The sequence below is a fragment of the Emys orbicularis genome, chromosome 4 (assembly GCF_028017835.1).
Source record: "Emys orbicularis isolate rEmyOrb1 chromosome 4, rEmyOrb1.hap1, whole genome shotgun sequence".
In the NCBI taxonomy this organism is placed as follows: Eukaryota; Metazoa; Chordata; order Testudines; family Emydidae; genus Emys; species Emys orbicularis.
The window spans coordinates 137,608,948-137,629,823 of record NC_088686.1 but is presented as its reverse complement, the minus strand read 5'-3'; the positions used below and the strand labels follow the sequence as shown (position 1 = coordinate 137,629,823).

Here is a 20,876-nt window from a genome sequence, read left to right as displayed (position 1 = left end):
CTTGGCTATGCTGCATGCTGATGTGATGGCAGGTCTAGCCTCAGCGGGGCCTAATGGCAAGACCCTGTGAGGACAAGCCCCCCAGCAGCCAGCACGCTAACTTAAAAGGGGCGTTGCTACAGCTCCTGCCACTCCTAACATGGCTGTCTCAGGCTACCCACTCGTCTGCCACACCAGACATGGCTGCCTCTCTACCTCGCCCTCCCTGGCTGCAGATCTCGCGAGAAGGGCGCGCGAGTGATTCTCGCGAGATTGCGGCGCGGCCCGGGGAGGAAGGCGGGGCGGGCGAAGATGGAGCCGGGCGGTGTCGGTGGTTGCGGGGGGCCGGGGCCGCTGATCGTGAACAACAAGCAGCGGGGCGGGCTGCTGCCGGCGGGGAAGGGCCGCGAGTTCAACCGCAACCAGCGCAAGGACTCCGAGGTGAGCGCGCGGCCCTGCTCCCTCCTCGGTCCGCCGGGCGGGGGGTGTCGGTTCGGTTCCGGCTCCGAATGACGCTGCCCTCCCCGGTCGCTGTGGGCGGGGCGGGGCGGTTGGGTACCGGGTCCAAATGGAGCAGACCCCTCCCCCTTCTGGGTATAAGTGGGTCTGACCCACCCCCATGGGGGTCTCGGTACCGGACCAGCCCCCTTCCCCTGGGCCTTGGTAGTGGGGGGCCGGGGCCAGCGCCAGCCTGGATCCTGTGGGGGAGGGAGTCGGTACCTGCCTAGAGCCCCGCCTCTCAGTGGGCCTGGCTATAGACATACAGACCAAGCGCCCATCGGTGCGGTGTCTGGGCGCCAGGCCTGCGACTGGCTGACGGGTGTATAAGAGGGGCAGGGTGTTCAGTCTTGGCCCGCACCTTGGAGCCACTGCTATGTTTGTGTTAGGGGGAGGGGACATCCAGAGCGGCCCCAGACCCAGATTTCGGGGGACTGACATCCCTGTGTCAGGGGGAGCGATGCCAGACTCAAAAGGTGACATGGTCCATACGTGGGAGATTGAGCCCCAGTCAGAGTGACTTCTTAAAGCAGTGGTTCTCAACTCCCCGGCTGCTTGCAGCCCAACCAGCGCACAGCTGTGCCCCATGGGACATGCTCAGGGCCATACAGGTAGTATATATATGGTGTGGATGGGGCCCACATAACACAGAGAGAGCTGCATAGGCGGCCCACAATGATAAATGGGTTCAGACCCACTGCCTTAAAATGAGTAAATGAATGTTGCTGTTTCATTTGATCCCAGTCCCAGAGGTGAATCTGAAGAAGTGGTTTTTTTTTACCACAAAAGCTTATGTCCAAAGAAATCTGTTAGCCTTTAAGGTGCCACTGGACTCCTCGTTGTTTTTCCAAAGGTGACTGTGCATCCTATCCTCTGCTAGCGATTGGCACAAGATTCATGTAAAGCTTAGCCAAGGGAACATATTGATGACTTACATTCATTTCTTTTAAAGCTACTGCATCTTGCTGCAGTCTTGATCTTTTTCCAGCCTCAGTAATATTGCCTCTATTCTCTGTATTATTTATTTATTTACTTAGTTATTTTTTGTATTCTGTTAGTACTAAAGACAAGGATGAGGATTTGGACTGTGGTAGCATCCCAGACATCCAGAGTGGTTCACATTTATTCTAAATTGATAAAATCTGAGAGCTCCCTGGTCCAGACTAGTCTGCTCCAATTTTAGGATTAAATAAGCATATGGATATATAAAATTTTACATAGTGCCTTTCACTTCAAAGGATCCCAGAGTGCTTTATAGGCTGTATACAAACGGGTCACTCACCACTGAAATGCAATTCAATGGAACATGATTTTTCAACAGCACAGAGCAACATTACACAATCGGGTAGGAATAAGAAGTGCTGAATATTACACCCATTCAAAATACAGAAGGCACTTTAGTAGGTTACCTTGATGCTGTTGATGTGCCGGTAAATTTCATATCTGTTAGACTGAAAACACTGTACTGAACTTGCAACAGGATGAATTTTGAAAGTTATGGAGACTGAATTTTTTTTTACTGAATAGTGACTGATGAAAACTGTTTTTCTTCTGCTATCAGGGCTATTCTGAATCCCCGGACTTGGAGTTTGAATATGCAGACACAGATAGATGGTCTGCAGAGCTGTCGGGTAAGGAAATTAAACCTAATGTTTAAATTAACTTGTTTTTTGCTCAGTGGTCCGTAAAAGAACACGATCGACTCAAAAATAATATATTTTTCATATGATTGTTTTTAGCTTAATAACACGTTGTTAAAATCCTATTCGCTTTAATTAACTAATCATTATTTTTGCCATATACCCTGCTTTTCTTTTTTGCATTTCCCACCTTGGACAACCAGGCTAGTCAGTTTCACTTGACTTGCTTGTCAGTTTCAGCTTTCAGTTCTCATGCTAGTGGATGTAGTGTTTGGATCCCAAATACTTTAGAAACTTGCTTCCAGATAAACTCTTTTCACTGGAAATAATATTTTAAATACCAAAAATAGTTTCTATTGAATTTTACTTATGTAAAACATTGTTCTGAGATCTTTTATGTTTTGAGCATTTGAGTATATATAAGCCCCTTCGTTTTCAGTTTAAACCGATTTTTACTGAAAAAATTTCCAGGTTTTACAAAAAGTATTATTCATTTTTTTCTGATTTTCACCCTACTTTCGTATCATTCAAATATATAAATAATAACTTGTTTTATTAGGAAAATACAGTACATTGCATGAGATTTATGTATTTTGATAATACATTAGTCTGTGTGTGTGTATATGCAAAGCTGCCTGTTGAAGTAAGACTATGTGTTAGTCTAGAAGATACACACAATAACAAACAGGCAGGCATGCACAAAATAAGTGCGTGCCTATCTGAACGTACTGGTGAATCTCACGCCCACCACTTGCACATTTCAAGCTGTTAGCAGATAGTGGTTTAAAGATTTGGCACGCTAAAATAGGAAGAAAACGAAAATCTGTATCAGAATACGTTTCAGAACACAAGGAAGTATTCAAAAGTTTTAAAAAAAACAAACAGGAGAAAAGGATGAAGTTGAGTGTATGCGCTGCAAATGGTGTGGCCCAATTATTAAATGTAAATATTTATAGGCCAATAGTTCTAAGTTTACAACAGCAAACCGTTTATTCAAATGAAAAGTTTTATTTGGGGATTAGAGATATGTTGTTTTCTTAAACTCAGAGGTGGCATTGTGTTTTGAGTTCTGTTTTAGTTTCTGCAGCAAACCACATTGATGAACGAAATTCAAAGCATTACAGGTCTGTCTCATCTTACGCGGGGGTTCCGTTCTGCGGTTAGCACGTAAAGCGAAAACCGCGTATAGTCAAAATTACATTGAGTTCAATGGCGGGCGGAATCGCCCGCACTACAGGTACAGTATTAAAATTGTTATTTTTCTCTTTTTTTTTGTTTTTGCCGACCGCGTAAAGCTGAAATCGCGCATGTTAAATGCGCGTAAGATGCGACAGACCTGTAATCGACTGAATAGTTTTTTCCCTGTCTTTCTGTCCGCCAAAATAAACCCCAATATTTACCCAGAAAAATTACTAACATTTTTTGCACCGATTTTTCACCTGTTTTGGTTGCTGTGATAATAAACACTGATAAATTGTCTGGAAAAAATAAATAAAATAAAAACTGAAAACAAAGGACCCTAAGTGTAGAAAACTTCAGTGATGAGAAATCTTTTAAAAAAAAATTAATATAATTAGTATGAGTAGAAAAAACCCATAGCAGCAATTTCCAGGTAACAAGTCAAACCATGCAGATTCTAATGCTCACAGAGTCCAATAAACATTAAGTGTGATATGACTGAAGTGAAGTCCGTGCTCCTTAGTTTCACAGCTGAGAACTGGTTAGTTTTTGGGAGGTGTTTTCTGGTTGGATGCAGAAATGAAATTGACAACCATCAGACACCAGTGATGCTCTCTTGGCAGAACTATACAGCTACACGGAGGGTCCGGAGTTCCAGCTGAATCGAAAATGCTTTGAGGAGGATTTTAGGGTCCACGGTAAGAGAACTGTCTTCTCCCTCCCACATCGTACTGTGGAGATGATGTCACCTGTAGAACATAGACAATAGGAGACAGAAGTATTGATGTGCTGCTATCTCTGTGTCAGAAGGAAGGAACCAGCCACGTACATTGATTCCTTGTTTACCTTAGCTAGTGTTTGCTGACAAATGTTGTCAATGTTCATAGGACACCTTCTAATGTGCCTCACCTGTGAACTGGAGGGGAAAGAGTAGGTTCGTGTCCGTGGCCTAATCAGCACTTAGGCTATCAAAATGTGCTAGGTGGTTAATTGGTGCCGACTGTGGCTGTGCTGTAAGATGTGGAAGTCTGTCCATTAAGAACAACCATCTCATTTTATGAAGGTTGTTGTCTGTACTGACTTCTGATCACCGCTGATGTGGACTCAAACAGATGAGTCTGATTAATTCTGTCCTGTACTAGAAGGCTTTAGACCAGGGGCGGGCAAACTTTTTGGCCTGAGGGCCACATCGGGTTTCTGAAATTGTATGGAGGGCCGGTTAGGGGAGGCTGTGCCCCCCCAAACAGCCAGGCGTGGCCCGGCCCCCACCCCCTATCCAACCCCCCCCTGCCAGCCCCCCAGGACTCCTGCCCATCCAACCCCCCCGTTCCCTGATGGGACCCCTGCCCAATCCACCCTTCCCTGTGCCCTGACCGCCCTCGGAACCCCTGACAGCCCCCCACTGCCCAATCCAACCCCTCCACTCATTCCTGACTGCCCCCTTGGGACCCCTACCCCATCCAATCACCTTCTCCCTGTCCCCTGACTGCCCCCAGAACCCCTGCCCCTGACTGCCCCCCACCGCCCCATCTAACTCCCCCCCCCGACTGCTCCCCCGGGACCCCTGCCCCCATTCCACTCCCTTGTTCCCCGCCCTCTGACTGCCCCGCCCCCTATCCACACCCCTGCCACCTGACCACCACCCCAAACTCCCCTGCCCTCTATCCAACCCCCCCTGCTCCCTGCCCCCTTACCGCGCTGCCTGGAGCACCGGTGGCTGGCGGCGCTACAGCTGCACCGCCCAGAGCATTGCGCTGGCGGAGCGGCGAGCTGAGGCTGCGGGGGAGGGTGAACAGCGGGGGAGGGGCCGGGGGCTAGCCTCCCGGGCCAGGAGCTCAGGGGCCAGGCAGGAGGGTCCCGCGGGCTGGACGTGGCCCACGGGCCGTAGTTTGCCCACCTCTGCTTTAGAGTTCCCTCTGCCTGGCCCCTTGATGGTCAGACATACCTATGCTTTGTCCCATGGCTGTGATGAGTGCCCTGTCCAAATTGACAGTCTGGCTCTCTATTTATGCTGAATGCTCTGAATTTTCCTCTCTTCGTTTTACATCCGATGAGAGAATTGCAGCTGTAACTGCTTCATAGTTTCATGGCTTTTGGAGAGGGGGAGAAATATACACCCCCGTCCAGCTGTGGGGAGCAACCTCGCACAAAACTAGCTGTGTTTGGCTTTTCAGTGCTGGATAAAAAATGGACCGAGCTGGACAACAGCCAGCATCGTACCCATGCCATGCGGCTCCTCGATGGGCTGGAGGTCACTGCCAGGGAGAAGAGGCTCAAGGTGGCCCGAGCCATCCTCTACGTCGCACAAGGTATGTTGCAGTGTCAGCAGAAGAATTGGTCCTGTTCTGAAATCCCTGTTAACTTTTCTGTGTAGAATCTTTATTAAAGGGGCACCCAGGTTAGAAATCATCTGTTTAACACCAGCTTCCCTCCCCATGTCCCTGGTCACACCTGCAGCTGTTAGATCGGAATTAACTTGTTACGATTGCTGCCATCTTACCTGTTGTGCATTCAATGAGTCATTTTCACCTTTATTTCTAGTTGGGTTCCTGTTTAGGGGCTTGATTCTGAAGCCTAAGGGGTAGCCCAGAAGGGTCTGGGGCGAAGGTTGATTTAAGCTGCGGAGCTGCATCCTCCAAAAGCGCCTCGAATAATACTAATAATTAGTATGTTGTTTAAAACACCTTTGCAATACCCATGTTCTTCCTGCACTGAGGGCTGCTGTGGCCCCAGTCAAATTAAGAGCAGCTTGGGCTTTGTCTGCCAGTGGAATGCTCCATAGGCCAGAATGGCTGTGGGGCTGAGCGCTGTCCCCACTCCCTCTCCTACCCCCAGGCCTGTCCCCTATGCTGTGGGCAGCATGGGGCCATGCACCTGAGCCTTACAGAGCTGCCACAGCGAGGGGAATTCTCCCTCTGGCGGTTGTGTCCATTTTACACTCCCTATATCAGATCAGCACGTATGGGCCGGGGACTGGGCCAAAATCTGGCCCCAGGTTCTCCTGCACTAGCTCAATGTGGCAAAGTTTGGGTTGCAAATGCTTCAGGGGAAATCTTTAAATCCAAATGGATAATTTTAACTGAAAAATATTTCTCTTAAATACTTTTGTCCAACTTCTAACCAAGTAGATGGGGCACCGGAACGGGAGTTGGGTGATCTGGATTCTTTGCCCAGCTCAGCCACTAATTTCTTTTTTTTCCCCCTGAGACCTGGAGCAAGTTTCTTCCCCTCTCCGTGCCTGTCTTCCTGTCTGTCATCCGTGGATCAGATTCGCATGGGCTCTCTGAGGCTTGCTTGAATGTCTGTGAAGTGCACTGAGATTCTTGACGGAAAGGTGATCCAATAATAATGTTATTACAGGCACCTTCGGAGAGTGCGGTTCCGAGGCTGAAGTTCAAGCCTGGATGCGATATAACATTTTCTTGCTACTGGAAGTTGGTACCTTCAACGCTTTGGTGGAGCTTCTGAACATGGAGATTGAGTGAGTATCATGGGGCTGGGGATATGAAAAGCTGTGCCTGAAGAGTTTTGATAACCTGTGCGTGAACTGCTCCACCTGGATCTTTTTCCAGTTTGTGAAAGATGCTCACTTCCCAGCAGCTCTCTGCTCCCAATCCAGTTTCCGTCAGAGTCAGCGGGAAGGCTCCTGTTGACTTCAGTGGGGGTCGGGTTGAGCTCTGTCTCCAAGGACCAGGGGCGATGTAGGCAGTAGTAAGTTTTGCAAGTTTCAGAGTGCTTCACGCGTGTCCTGGAGATACTGCCTCCAGGTCAGTCCAGTCAATCCTTGGTGTCTCTATTCAGGCTGCCAACTGTGGTGGTGGATTTTGGCTACTAGGAGCTGAATCCCTCCCCCCACCCCGCCTCCAACCAGTGGTCAGTTGGTGGCAGCTGGGCTGGATTTGAACTGGAGATCTCACCTGTGTGCTCTCCAGAACACTTTTATTCTGCAAGGGGAAGAGGGGCAGGGAGGTAACGCATGGTCAGACACCCAGTCTAGAGAGAATGGTTCTTCCCGGGGGTTAGTCCATTTAGCCAGTGAGCATGTTAGACGTGGCGCATCCTTAGGTCTGCCCTGAGCGTAGACTGCTAGTGCATTGTTGATGGGCGCCTGGGGGGAGAATCCACTAAGGATGAAGCCCTTTCACATCGGCAGCGGGCTCCAGAGCGGAGACCTTTGCACTCGAGGGAGGGGTTTCCGAGGGCAGGCCTGGGAGCTAGGAATTCCTGAATGCCAATCCTGGCTCTGACACTGACTCCCTTTGAGGCCTAGGGCAAATCACTGCATTGCTGTGTCTGTTTTCCCATCTGAGAAATGGGGCTAAGTTGTGGGGGTTGGGGGGGCGGTTTAGTGAGATGTTTAAGAAGCACTGCTGCAGCAAGTACTGAATGTGATTTAGTTTCCCCTTGGAGAGAGTCGTACCCTTTCTCTGGGCCTCTGATCAACTGGGGCTAATTTCCTCAGACATGAGGGACTCTGCGCTTGCTCCCTGTGTCGCCGGATTGATTTGGAGGCTTCCAGTGTTTGGCATCAGTAGAGTCTAGTCGTGTCAGATCCCAGCGGCAGCGATCAGCTCTCCTGTGTGGTTTAATTGGTTGTTTACGGTGGTGTTAAACTATCCAAGCTGCGTTTTCCCAGAGGGAGAGGTGGGCAACCTGATCTGAGGGTCTGAGTCTCTTTCCTCCCGCAGTAACAGCGCCGCCTGCAGCAGTGCCGTGAGGAAGCCCGCCATCTCCCTGGCCGACAGCACGGATTTGAGGTGAGTAAATGATGGGGAGAGGCTGCTGAATGTTAGGCTTCAGCGTCTAAGCTGAAGGCCTGGGGGTTCAGAAAGGAGCTTTGGCAGGTGCGTTATGGGATTTGTTTCCTTCCTTTGAGAGGCAGTTCAGTCCAGCAGAGAGGGCTAGGAGTCAGGAGAACGAGCGCCATTTCCAGAGTGTTGACTCACTGTGGTCTCTTTGTGCCTCATTTACCCCACCTATAAAATGGGTCTAATGGCACCCGCCTTTGTTAAAGTGTGTTGAGCTCCGGGCTCGAAAGGCACTGTAGACATGCTCAGCTCATTAGCATCTCTGCAGGATCAAGTACAGCCTGCTGCTGGAGGCTGGATACTGGACTGATGGACCAGTAGGGCTTGCCATACAGGGTCAGACTGTCTCCTAATCCATGTACACAGTGAGTTACTTCTACTGGGTCAAAAGACGGGGGGCAAAGGGGTGAGGAGTGGAGCACACTCTCTCAGCCTTTTCAGGTTGGTGACCCCTTATCTGAAGTTAGAAATTTTCACTACCCTCTTTTATTTACTAAGAGTAAAAAGTGTATCAATGATGCCGATGTGGAGCCTAGATAATTGGTTAGTTTGTGTGTTACCAGAGAGGGAATCCTTGACCTGCTCTCTGCCTGTGGCACACAATAGTTTCGTCTTCTGAGGGCTGTAACGCTTTGGTCTAATTCTGGTTGTTGGCTTGGTGCGGGGCTGACTGGGGGATATTCTGTGGCCTATAATATACAGTTGGTCAGACTGATCATCTAGGGGACCCTTCTGGCCGTAAACTCTATGACCTTGAAGGACCCTGGGTGGGGAGAGGAAGAGGGTTCAACATCTCGTGATTCCCCCCCACCCCCGGAGGCCATGACCTGCCAGTTGGATAACACTCCTCCAGAGGGTTTCTTACCCCCCAACTCCGATATCTAGCTCTAGTCCCCTTGAATCTGATCTGTTCCTCGTGCGGGATATGGACAAATGGGAGCAGAACATGACTGCCTTTCTAAGTGTTGTTGGAGCCAGCAGGTCATAGGCAGCTCCTCTGAGACCTGCTCCCCTCTCGGTCATCCATTGGTCCTGTCTGACACTCTGCGGTTTGCAGGGTGTTGCTGAACATCATGTACCTGATCGTAGAGACGGTCCGGCAGGAGGCTGAGGGAGACAAGGTTGAGTGGAAGACGATGAGGCAGACTTTCCGAGCAGAGCTAGGTAGGAGCTTCCCCTGGGATGTCCCGGGTGTGTAATGGTGGGGTGGGTAGGTTACAGCAGTGTTCTCTGCAAGGTGATGAGCCGGGGCCTGGAATCTCTATAGTGGTTCGAATCTGGCCCGTTTGGTTGTGACCAGCAGTCCTCCGCTTACAGCAGTTCAGTGACCTGTGTGAAGTGAATTACTGGGTCCCATTCCAATTCCCAGGCGACATGGGCCCACTCTGCAGAATCCATTCCCAACGCTCTTCTTGTCTGTCTTGGCAAATCAGCCAAAGCCCAAATAGGCCATGGAGACAGGATTCTTTTGCTGTTAGTGGAGGATTCCTCTGGGGCAGGGTTAAGCTACACCGGAGGGGGCAGAGCCAAGGAAGCCAGCATTCCCATTGCTTGTGCTGTATCTCTGCTGTGGAGTCTGGTCTCTGGGGCCATCCTTGCCCAGCATCAGAGTTATTTGTAAGCAAATACGGTAGATCCTGGGCTTCAGAAGGGAGGAGAGGATGAGGGCGGGGGTGAGCAGGTAGGGGATGGGATGGTGAGGTTAGGAACATGCCGGAGCTCTGCCCTGAGAGGGAGGTGGTGATGGGAGGGTGGGCGGCTCCTCAGGCGAGCATGGCTGTTATCGGTGTGTTTGCTTCCAGGGGCCCCGCTGTATAACAACGAGCCATTTTCCGTTATGCTCTTCGGAATGGTGACCAAATTCTGCAGTGGCCACGCCCCACACTTCCCTATGAAGAAGGTGCTGCTGCTGCTCTGGAAAACTGTGCTGGTAAGAATCCCCTGGTGTGAGCAGGGGAGTTGGAACAAGTTTTCTAAAGCCATCATCCAAGTAATTCTTTCTTTGGCATCTAATCTGGGGCCGACTTGGCTGGAAGCAAGTGATAGGGGCACTGACTGTCTTGTCCTCTGCTGAACTCGGTACATCCGCCCTGAGACGCAGCTGAGTAATTGTAAACAGGGGATCATCGTGGAGTGGGTGTGTTTCCAGTGGGCTCCTGCAGGGATCGGTTCTGGCCCTTCGCTGTTTCACACTTTTAGCCATGACCTGGAAGGAAACAGAAAATCATCACTGATAAAGTTTGCAAGTGACACAAAAATTGGGGGAGTGGTCAAGAATGAAGAGAACAGGTCACCTGATTCCGAGCGATCGAGATCACTTGGTCAGCTGGGCGTAAGCAAACAGTATGCATTTGAATACAGCTAAATGTAACTGTATTCCTCTAGAAACAAAGAACGTAGACAGGATGGGGGATTCTGTCTTGGGAAGCAGCGACCCTGAGAAAGACTGGCGGTTGTGATGGACAATGAGCTAAACATGAGCACTGGTGCAATGCGATGGCCCAAAGGGCATAAACAGGAATCTCCAGTGGGAGCAGAGAGGTTATTTGACCTCTCTTTGTGATCTCTGGGATCTAGGTATTTGACACTGGTGCGACCGCTGCTGAAATACTGTGTCCAGTTCTGGTGCCCACAATTCAGTCAAGATGTGGATAAATTGCTGAGGGTGCAGAGAAGAACCACAAGAATGATGAAAGGATTAGAAAACCTGCCTTCTAGCGATAGACTCAAGGACCTCAATCTAGTTAGCTTAACAAAGAGAAGGTTAATTGGTGACTTTGACCGTCCATAAGAACCTGGGGAACAAATATTTAATAATGGGGTCTTTGATCTACCAGAGAAAGGTCTAATAGGATCCAATGGCTGGAAATTGAAGCTAGACAAATTCAGACTGGAAATAAGGCATAACATTTTTAACAGTGAGAGTAATTAACCATTGGAACAAGTGTGTGACAGCTCTGCTCACGGTCAGGGTCATGGCCCTGTACCATCCTGGCAATGATGGCTAGACACAAACAGTATGTGAGATCACCACGGTGTCAGTCTGTAATGTAGACAGTCCCCAGTGCAGGTTGTGGCTTGGAGCAGGTGAAATTCCACAATCCGTTTACAGGGAGCTATTGACAGGGTCGATTTTCTATCAAAATTCCCCCTCCCTGTGTTGCTAAACACATTGCCAGCTGTCAAAGCTGAAAGCACCTTCCGTGTATGAATAACAAGGGTTATGCGGACTTCCTGGAGCCTTTAACTCCCAGCTGCCCTTGTGCTGAATACTGCTGGGTTCCTGTAGCAGATCCTCCATTCCTTCAGAGGAAGTAGAATGGTAGGACCCTGGGGCAGTATCCCATTGCGCTTTTCACAGTCCGAGCGCTCCATAGAGATCCTCTCACTCCGTGGTGAGACCTGTCACCAGTGTTATCCTCACGTTACAGATGGGAGGCCTGAGGTGCGAAGAGTTTTGGATGCTCAGGGTCATAGAGAGGAGATGGTGTGAGCAGTGGGATTAGAGCTTCTGATGACCAGCTCTGTGCTCCCACCTCTAGACCATACCCCTCTTTCCTGAATGACCTCTTGACCAAAGGAAAGTGCGCCCTTCACTTCGCTAGATCTGTGATGTCCTGTAGCTAGAACCCCAGCGGTGCCTTTCTGTCCATTGGCTTTTCAGCTATCTTTAGACTGAGCAGTCCAGCATCTGACATAGATAGACCCTAAATAACAGACCCCATACGTAAGGTTTATGGGCAGAACTCTTTATCTCGGGGATCTGTTCACGTGGACTTTCTGTCAGGTGGTGTGGGGTGCTTGGAGCTCTGCCGAGTGAGCGAACCCCGTATGCTGTGTGTCCGGCGGGTGCTTGTCCATGCGGTCGCCTCAGTCACAATTCCGGGTGTGTGTGGGGGGGTCTGTTGCAGTGCACTCTGGGAGGGTTTGAGGAGCTCCAAGCCATGAAGGCCGAGAAACGGGAGATACTGGGCCTCCCGCCACTTCCAGAGGACAGCATCAAAGTGATCCGCAACATGAGGGCTGCGTCCCCGCCGGCGTCGGCCTCCGACCTGATCGAACAGCAGCAGAAACGGGGCCGGCGGGAACACAAGGTGAGGCTGAGTCTGGGCGAGGTCAGGGGGGTCGCGGAGGGAACGTCACCTTGCCCTCAAGGGGACAGTGAAATTAACAAGGGTAACACAGGGCAGCCAGCTTCTTGCCCTAGGCATGCTGGGGAGTCAAGTGTGATCTTGGGGTGACTTGCGCCCCAGAGAGAGTCTCCCCGTGTCAATCTGACGTTCACCTCCTCCCCACTCAGCCGCCTTCTCCCTTGGTTCCAGGCTCTGATTAAGCAAGACAACCTTGATGCCTTCAATGAGCGGGACCCTTACAAAGCTGACGACTCCCGTGAGGAAGAGGAGGAGAATGACGATGACAACAGCCTCGAGGGGGAGACATTCCCCCTGGAACGAGATGAGGTGATGCCTCCACCCATCCAGCACCCTCCCACCGACCGACTCACCTGCCCAAAGGGGCTGCCCTGGGCTCCCAAGGTCAGGTGAGTTGTCTCCTCAGGACCACTAGGAATGACCTCGTGCCAGGCCCCTGGCAGCGTTCTGCCATCGGCTTGTCTAATGAATGCTGAGTGGTGATGGTTAAAGTGTGAGACAGGTTTCCGCTCCCCCGATGGAGACCAGTATCCTTCAGGATAAAGACGGGACCCTCTAGGAACTGTCCAGCAGTGGGGCTGTCGAAATCAACCACCCCATTGTTACGAGCCTCCAGGGTGGTGGCATTTTCTTGGAGCAATGATGGGTTATCGTGTTCCACACTGGAGCTCACCTAGAGGGTGTGGACCCTCCTGGGGTGGGACTTTGGAGTGGAGGCGGGAGCTCTGCTCTCTCTGAATCTCACTTGACCCAGGAGAGCTCTGTTGGGCTGATTCGTTCTTCCTGGTTGTAATTACGCGGGCACTCTCCAGCACGGCAGTGGTGGAAGGTGTGGGCCTGACTGCATGGTAAGTGATCTCCTCCTTCCTGCAGAGAGAAGGACATCGAGATGTTCCTGGAATCCAGCCGCAGCAAGTTCATCGGTTACACGCTGGGGAGGTGAGTTAAAGCAGAGCTCTGGGGCCTGGGCAGAGCCAGTTTGTGGGTCATCCCATTTCAGCCTCACATGCTGACATGCTGGCAAGGCTACAGCAGATGGGCAAACTCCCGCCTGGTTCAGTGGCTGCTCTCTGCCCTCTAGGAGAAATGGATCCTCTCCTTTCTGACCAGGAGGAGGGGACGTTTTTAGCCTCTGTGTCAGTCTGGCTTTTTCCTCTCTCTAGTGACACGAACACGGTGGTGGGGCTGCCCAGACCCATCCACGAGAGCATCCGAACCCTGAAACTGGTGAGTGCCACCCTCACGGGCTCCCCTCGACACTGCCTGTGTGTGCGGATGCCTCTAACCCCTCCCACCAGTTGAGGGCCGACTGTCCACCCTGTCCAGGTGCCAGGCCTCCAGCCTGCCCTCTCTCCTGTTCTCCCAGGGCTGCCCTCTTCTCCCCTGCAAAGTTCCCTTGTCTGCCCTGGGTCTCCCGAATCAGGTCAGCCCATTCCCGTGGTGTGACGACCATCCAGACTCCGGGCCACCCTCTGAGTGGTCGTCAATGGAGGGTCCATTCGCTTTCCTTTTGGAATTAATCCCTTGTGAGCAGGTAGCAAACTACATAACGGTCAGGTGGACAGAACGTGTAATAGTCATAAAATGTTACAGGCACCTGCCTTCACAAGCCCGTCTGTGGCTTCCCCACTGGGTGGGCTGCAGCTGGTTGGGTGTGCGCCGTCAGCGAAGGGACTGGGGGAATCTCCCTGTGCCGCTGGCCGGTGGCATTAACCTCCCCTGCTCTGTCTCTGCGCAGCACAAGTACACGTCGATCGCGGAGGTTCAGGTTCAGATGGAAGAGGAGTACCTGCGCTCCCCGCTCTCCGGGGTGAGTGCCACAGGGGTGCGCCCCTCTCTGGGGAGTCCGCACATTGCAGGGAGGCAGATCCGTAAAGTGACTCTTTGGGGAGTGCGAGGAGGAGGCTGTGGGGCCTGCAGAACTGCTGATTGGGGTTTCTTTGGGTAGGTGTCTGTCCTCGGGGACCCTGCCAATCCTGTATCCCCTGAGGAGGTGACTGCATGCAGGAGCCTGTCACTGTGTGCATTCAGTTAGCCAGAGAGGTTTGCTCAAGGGTAACCTGCGGGGGGAGGTTCCTCCCCCCTCACGAGCTCTGATCCCTATGTGGCAGCCTGCTGTGTGACTGCTAGGCTGTCCTTTGTGGGAGGGGAGGGCTGTGCCCGTGTCCTGGGAGGCCGCATTGTGCTCGTGTCTGGTTCTGCAGAGCCAGGCAGACCCCTGCACCCCAATCCAAATCGGCCACCTTGCGAGGTCTGGAGACGTTCTCAGGGTGCGGTTCTCTCATCTCTGTACTAGGGGGAAGAGGAAGTGGAGCAAGTTCCTACGGAAACCCTGTACCAGGGCCTCCTTCCCAGCCTGCCCCAGTACATGGTGAGTTGTGGCCACACTACAGATCCTAGGCCAAGCCCCGTCCCTTCCCACTCCCCCGCCTTGACTAGTACAGCTGGACTCTCCTCTCCAAACTTACATTGAAGTGGGCCTGATCCCATGATCTCAGCCCCTTTCCACTGGTATGTGCCAAGTCATACTGAATCACTCCTTTCCCTGTCCATTGGCGTGTGCTTGATTGTGCCCTCTGCTGCTTCAGACCCATCTCCTGACAAGTGCCTGATTGCCCCTGCTTGTGAGTATGTCCCCAGTCACATGACTTCTGCCCGCCCCTGCCCGTTGGTATGTGCCCCCTCTTTACACATTGGCACGCACTTCGTGGCATCCTCTCGCCTTTCCCCACCGCGTACCGAATTGAGGGCCATTAAGCACCTCGGCGTCAGCGCCCGCAGCCCTGTTCTCTGCCTTCGGAGGCCCTTTCCGCCCTCACCCAGCTCTCGGATGCCCTCCACAGATTGCCTTGCTGAAGATCCTGCTGGCCGCAGCCCCCACCTCCAAAGCCAAGACGGATTCCATTAACATCCTCGCGGACGTCTTGCCGGAGGAGATGCCGTGAGTGCCCTTCTCTGGTGGCCTGGAGAAGCCCACGGCGGGGTGAATGGGGGGGTGAGAGAACAGGGGTGACTAGGTCTCTGGTAGGTAGAAGGCCCCTCCTGGCTTTGCATGCCAGCGCTTTAAGGCCTGGCTGGTTGTGCTGGAGCTGGGGAGTCTTAGCCAGCACCCAGACTGCGGCAGGCGACTCAGTTTCCTGTGCTGGGAGCAAGTCTGAACTCTGAGCTAGGAAATGGCCTGAAGCTAGACTCCCTAGATTCTGTCAGGTCTCTCGTGCTAAGCAGTGTTAGGCCTGATCCTTGCTTGGAGGGGAGATCTTTGGCTCACACCCAAGATTGTGCAGGTAGCAGTGCTGGTTACTGTAGCAGGCGCCTTCCCTCTGAGTCAGGACTTGCAGCGCTGGGGGCATTGTGCTAGCAGAGGTGTTCTCTTTCTGCTGAGATGTCGAGCTTGGTATAGATTCCAGGGCGTGTTAGCCCAGCGTCCTGGCCTAATTCCAACTGGTGTGCCAGTCTAAATTGTGGTTTCAATCCGATACGGGATTGGTCTCCCCTGAACATTCCCATGTTCTGTTAGCCGCTGCTGCCGTCCGCCCCAGAGATGGCCGCGTTTCAGCGGTGGGATGGAGTGGCTACAAATTAGGCACAGGGATCAGTTTGTTGACTGGCCACCTTGGGATCTTTGGGGTGAAATGTATCCTGGAAACCTTATTCGTTAATTAAAGGTAGCATGAGCATATGGAGTTGCAGGAAAAGCCTTCAGGGGACAGCGGGGTGATGTCTGTGGAGAGGGAGAGAAGAGGCAAGAGGCAGTGGGCTGTACTCCCTTGCTGGGATTGTGGTCTGGCTGTCTCTGGCCATCCCCTCTTCTGTGGACTGGTTACCCCCTCCCTGAGACAGGGGCTGAGATTGGGGCTTTGTCCTCCAGGACCACGGTGCTGCAGAGCATGAAGCTGGGCGTGGATGTGAACCGGCACAAAGAGATCATCGTCAAGGCCATTTCTGCCGTGCTGCTGCTGCTGCTCAAACACTTCAAGTTGAATCACGTTTATCAGGTAAACCTGGGTGGGGACAACACCCTCCCCCCCCCCCCCCCCCCGCACACGGATGCAGCTCACTAGGGGAGCATGCAGCACCAGGGGGCGCTCAGGTCTGCTTGCTTACCTGCCTCCCTTATCTTTGCTCTTAGTTTGAGTACATGGCCCAGCACCTGGTGTTTGCCAACTGCATCCCACTCATCCTGAAATTCTTCAATCAGAACATCATGTCCTACATCACTGCCAAGAACAGGTAACAGGGTGCCCAGGGCTTGCTGTACCACCAGGCCCTTCGCTGACCCTGCATCTGCCATGGAGTGGGATTGCTGCACAGTGGGGTGCCCCTACCATCACTAACCCTGCAGCAAGCTACCCAAGTGGGTTGTGGGGTACCTGATGGGGTCCCTCACCATCACTGACCATGCCATGGGGTATCTGGTGGGGGCCCCCCGTCACTGGCCCAGTGTGAGGTACTGAGTGGGTTGTGGGGTGCCTTGAGGGCCCCCAACACTGCACCCACAGTGGGGTACCCAGCACCTGCTCCCCCTCCCCAAGCGCTGCTCCTGCCGTGGGGCCCATAGGAAGGGAGCTGTTCTCGAATCTCTCCCATCAGACTCCCTTACACGCTACTGAATCCCCAGCAACGTCCCCTCTCGGTTGTGGCCCAGGCACCGGGACCCGTTCTCAGTAAATGGACGTTGTCCGCTATCCCCAGTATGGGATCCTTCAGGAAGCTGCCCCGGGGGGCGCAGGGGACTCCATAGAGATCTCCCCACACAAGGCTGGGGCTGTGCATCGGCAAGCAGGAGAGGCTGAGGCCCTCTCTTCTCCTTCCAGCATCTCGGTCTTGGATTACCCTTACTGCGTGGTGCACGAGCTCCCGGAGCTGACGGCAGAGAGTCTGGTGAGCTCAGCCCCCCGCAGTGCCCTGCAGGCTGCCCCCCTCCTGCCTGTCATGTCCTTTCCCTGCTGGGGCCAGAGCACAGAGGGGCTATAGGGGAAATGAGGAGAGCTCTCTGCAGCACCGGGAGGCCTGGCAGGTGGGAGCAAGCCTGTAAGCACCCAGGGCAGGCTGCTGCTGTTCAGAGGGCTGGGGCAGTGCTGGGCTCCGTGCCTTGCTGTGACAGCCCAGGCTTTCCGGAGATCAGCTCCCCGCACATGTGACTGGGATCCAGGTAGCGCTAGGGGAGGGCTGGGTGGGAAGGGACTCCTGGCCTTCAGGTTGGCCCTGTATAGCATGAGCCTCCTCCCACAGGCAGCCCTGCCCATCCTGCGCGGCACACCCCCAAGCCGGCTGCTCACCCTCCCACCCGGCTTTCATCTCTGCAGGAAGCCGGGGATAACAACCAGTTTTGCTGGCGGAACCTGTTCTCCTGTATAAACCTCCTGAGGATACTGAACAAGCTGACAAAGTGGAAACACTCCAGGACCATGGTGAGTAGGAGCCCATTGGACATCGGGACCACGAGGTGCAGAGACCTGTGTGGGTGGGGGCTGCGTAAGGCTCTATATGGCCTTAAAAACCTCCGCGTGTGGAGTGTGAGCTGAGTCTTCGATCCAGCCCATGTCCTGGTGCCAGGGAGGGGTGTGAATGGGCTCAGTGTACATGTGCCTGGCACAGCGTTACGCACTGCGTGTGCCCCGTGGCATGATGTGACCGGTGTGCCTCCTAGATGCTGGTGGTGTTCAAGTCGGCTCCCATCCTGAAACGAGCCCTGAAGGTGAAGCAAGCCATGATGCAGCTCTATGTCCTGAAGCTGCTCAAGGTGCAGACCAAGTACCTGGGGCGGCAGTGGAGGAAAAGCAACATGAAGACCATGTCCGCTATCTACCAGAAAGTGCGGCACCGGCTCAACGATGACTGGGCGTATGGAAATGGTACCACCCCCACCCTCTGCCCGGGGCCTCTCACGTGCCTGATTCATCGGGGTTGGGTTGAGCCCCAAGGGAGTGCTTATCCCAGGGGGCATCTGCTTACTTTGCCCAATAGCAGGCCAGGCTGGCACCTGGCCAGGAGCCCAAAGGGCGTCGCTAATTGGCATAAAACGTAACAGGTCTTTAACATACCAGATGGAGGCGATGCATTGCATGCTGGGACCTGTAGTCTCCAGGAGACTGTCCCTCCATATTACAGATGAGGGCAGCTGCTTGGACAAAGATGGAGCATTGCATGCTGGGAGAATGGCATGGGTGGGTGAAGATGGAGCACTGCTGGCTTCATCTCCACCCTAAAGATGTGGGCAGCAGCATTCGACCTAGCAACTGTGGTTGAGCTGCTCCCGTTTATATCTGTCAGCTATCAGGAACTGGCAGCTGTAGGAACTCGCTCCCCAGGGCAGCTGTACCAACCTCCCATTATGGGGAGGTGGCATCCCAACTGCTATATGGGAGCAGCTCAATGGTACAGTTAGCCCGGTATCCCGTCTCTTGGCAAAAGCCATAAATCACCTAACTGCCCAGTGCCCTCCCTGACTCCCACTGGTGACGGCTCAAGCCCTGAAGTCTGGGCATTAGGAGCCCTGATCGTGGGATTCCTAATCAAAGGGGCTTTTCCTCTTTTGACACTCCTGGGCAGGGGCAGCTGTCTGTCCAAGGAGGGAGAGGGTAGGCAAGGTATGACCAGGAGACCGCCTTCCCCAGGCTATATAGGCCTAATGTCCTCCCCCTTCTGCCCTAGATCTGGATGCGCGCCCCTGGGACTTCCAGGCGGAGGAGTGCGCCCTGCGAGCCAGCATCGAGCGCTTCAACTCCCGGCGCTATGACCGGGCGCACAGCAACCCTGACTTCCTGCCCGTGGATAACTGTTTACAGAGCGTGCTGGGCCAGAGGGTGGAGCTGCCAGAGGATTTCCAGATGAACTACGATCTATGGCTAGAAAGGGAAGTCTTCTCCAGACCTATCTCCTGGGAAGAACTGCTGCAATAATGCCTGTGTGACACTAGGGGGCCCTGCAGAGACTTGGAGCTGGGGCTAACATGCCGAAGGGACGATGCTGGGAATGGTCGAGTTCCTCTTCCTCATCCACTGAAGGCACGTTCCAGGTGTGGCTTATGCTGCCTGGAACAGCTGTTCCTCCCTCCTTCTCCAGATGGCAGCCTGGCTTCATCCCACCTGCTCAAGGACACAGCAGCACCAGTCACGGGCCTTTGCGGCGACCCGACAGCCCCTGCGGTTCCTGGTGAAGCTTGTGCCGACTGGGTTCCTGGGTCGCTTGGCTTCCACGCTGTTCAGTGAGGGGTCTGGGGGGAGGACAGATCCCCTCCATCATCCCCAAGACACTAGAGTCCAATCCCATCCGAGGGAAGCATGTTCCTTGGCCCCGCTGCTTGGCTCAGACAGGGCTCTATGCTCTGCCTCCGTGCCGGGGGTTGGATGTGGCTGCCGGTTCTGGTCCCAAACCAGTCACTCCTGCCCACTCAGTGTGGTGCTCTGTCCCCCTCTGGTGGTGGTTGAGCCTTCTACAGCTTTGGCCAACTCATCTGGGGTCTCCACTCAGGCTGCAGAGGCTCCTGCTTTTAGAACCGGAAGTCCCGGATTCAATCCCCACGGAGGATGACTCACCCAGGGGCATGGCATCACTCTAGCCACCTGCCTTTTCCTACCCTCCTTCCCTGGCCAGAGGCGGGGAGAGCAGCCTCGGGTAAGGCAGAGGTGTGGGGGGCATAGAGAGGGGCTCGGGAAGAGGGTGTGGGGAGCAGCAGGCTCGGTGCTGCCACCTAGTGTGTGCAGGAAGGTGGAGTGGTGGTAGCAGCAGCCTGTGCTCTCGCCAACGCCAGGGCTGGGCATAGCCGAAAAGACCCCAAGCAAACAAGGTGGCTGATGCTAGGATGCAGGGGACATGGTGAGTGGAGAAGGGACCTTCATTTGGAGCTGGGCTGCTGTCCCGCCTCACCCCGCTGGGTGGCGCAGGGGAGCTGTACATATCTATAAATAGCCCTGTAACCATTCCTCCTGCGTAACTCCAAATGCCAGGTTTTTAATGTCTTTGTGACTCTGCATTAAACAATCTGTCGCGCTTGGACTTGGCTTGAGCTAGGTGTGGGGCTCCTCCATCCTGCAGAGCAGCTGCTCCCTGCCGATATCCAGCAGGCCCCTACAGCTTCCCAGCCACCTTCCCCAATGGGGCCTTTTCTGCTCTTGAGGCCACCCCAGTCTCCCCTTCTTCCCTCAGGCCTTGAGCCCAAGGCTCTGGGGGCCAGCCTGTCTCAGGCAGCTGGACCAACCTGCCCCTTCCTAGCTTGCAGCTGTGGCTGCTCTGCACTTAGCCCCTCTTAAACACACAAGGTTTTTCTCCCTGGCCAATGACCGTGAGCCAGGCAGGGTTTCCGGTGTCCTCTGATCGCCCCTGGGTCTGCCCATACAGCCGATCCCCATGCCGGGTGCTAGCAGAGCGGGTGAGGTGGGGACAAGGGCAGGCATTAGAAGATTTGGGTGACAGAAGTTGGGGGTGAGTTATTGATCCCTCTCTACACAGCTCTGGTGGGATGTGCCCTGTCTTGCTGTGGCCATGGCTGGATAAGATGGTAGTTCCGACCAGAACACCGCAGGTGATCAGGGGGCTGCAGAGATTGGCAGATGAGGGCGGCAAGGAACATAGCTGGGCTAAGTGACCACTGAAGCTGGGCTGGGGACTACATGTCCCCA

General features: G+C 53.6%; 1 protein-coding gene across 1 annotated transcript; it reads left to right on the top strand.

Annotated features, from left to right (window-relative positions):
• Positions 1–291: 291 nt before the first annotated feature.
• On the top strand, positions 292–20,253 carry STRIP1 (striatin interacting protein 1). The gene is made up of 21 exons (XM_065402748.1): positions 292–420; positions 2,039–2,108; positions 3,920–3,994; positions 5,471–5,605; positions 6,657–6,777; positions 7,985–8,053; positions 9,162–9,268; positions 9,907–10,034; positions 12,016–12,198; positions 12,427–12,644; positions 13,129–13,194; positions 13,419–13,482; positions 13,994–14,065; positions 14,552–14,626; positions 15,099–15,196; positions 16,124–16,250; positions 16,385–16,485; positions 17,070–17,136; positions 17,562–17,666; positions 17,906–18,110; positions 18,910–20,253. The coding sequence occupies exons 1-21, from the start codon at positions 292–294 to the stop codon at positions 19,155–19,157; spliced, it is 2,463 nt and encodes an 820-aa protein (XP_065258820.1). The 3' UTR covers positions 19,158–20,253.
• The last annotated feature ends 623 nt before the right edge of the window (positions 20,254–20,876 follow it).

What these genes read in the sequence shown, in the direction of transcription:
- STRIP1 (XM_065402748.1), top strand. Translation starts at nt 292, where the DNA reads ATGGAGCCGGGCGGTGTCGGTGGTTGCGGGGGGCCGGGGCCGCTGATC. An exon ending in CATCCTCTACGTCGCACAAG is followed by an intron (nt 5,606 to 6,656) that starts GTATGTTGCAGT and finishes ATGTTATTACAG; the next exon opens with GCACCTTCGGAGAGTGCGGT. An exon ending in GTCTTGCCGGAGGAGATGCC is followed by an intron (nt 15,197 to 16,123) that starts GTGAGTGCCCTT and finishes TTTGTCCTCCAG; the next exon opens with GACCACGGTGCTGCAGAGCA.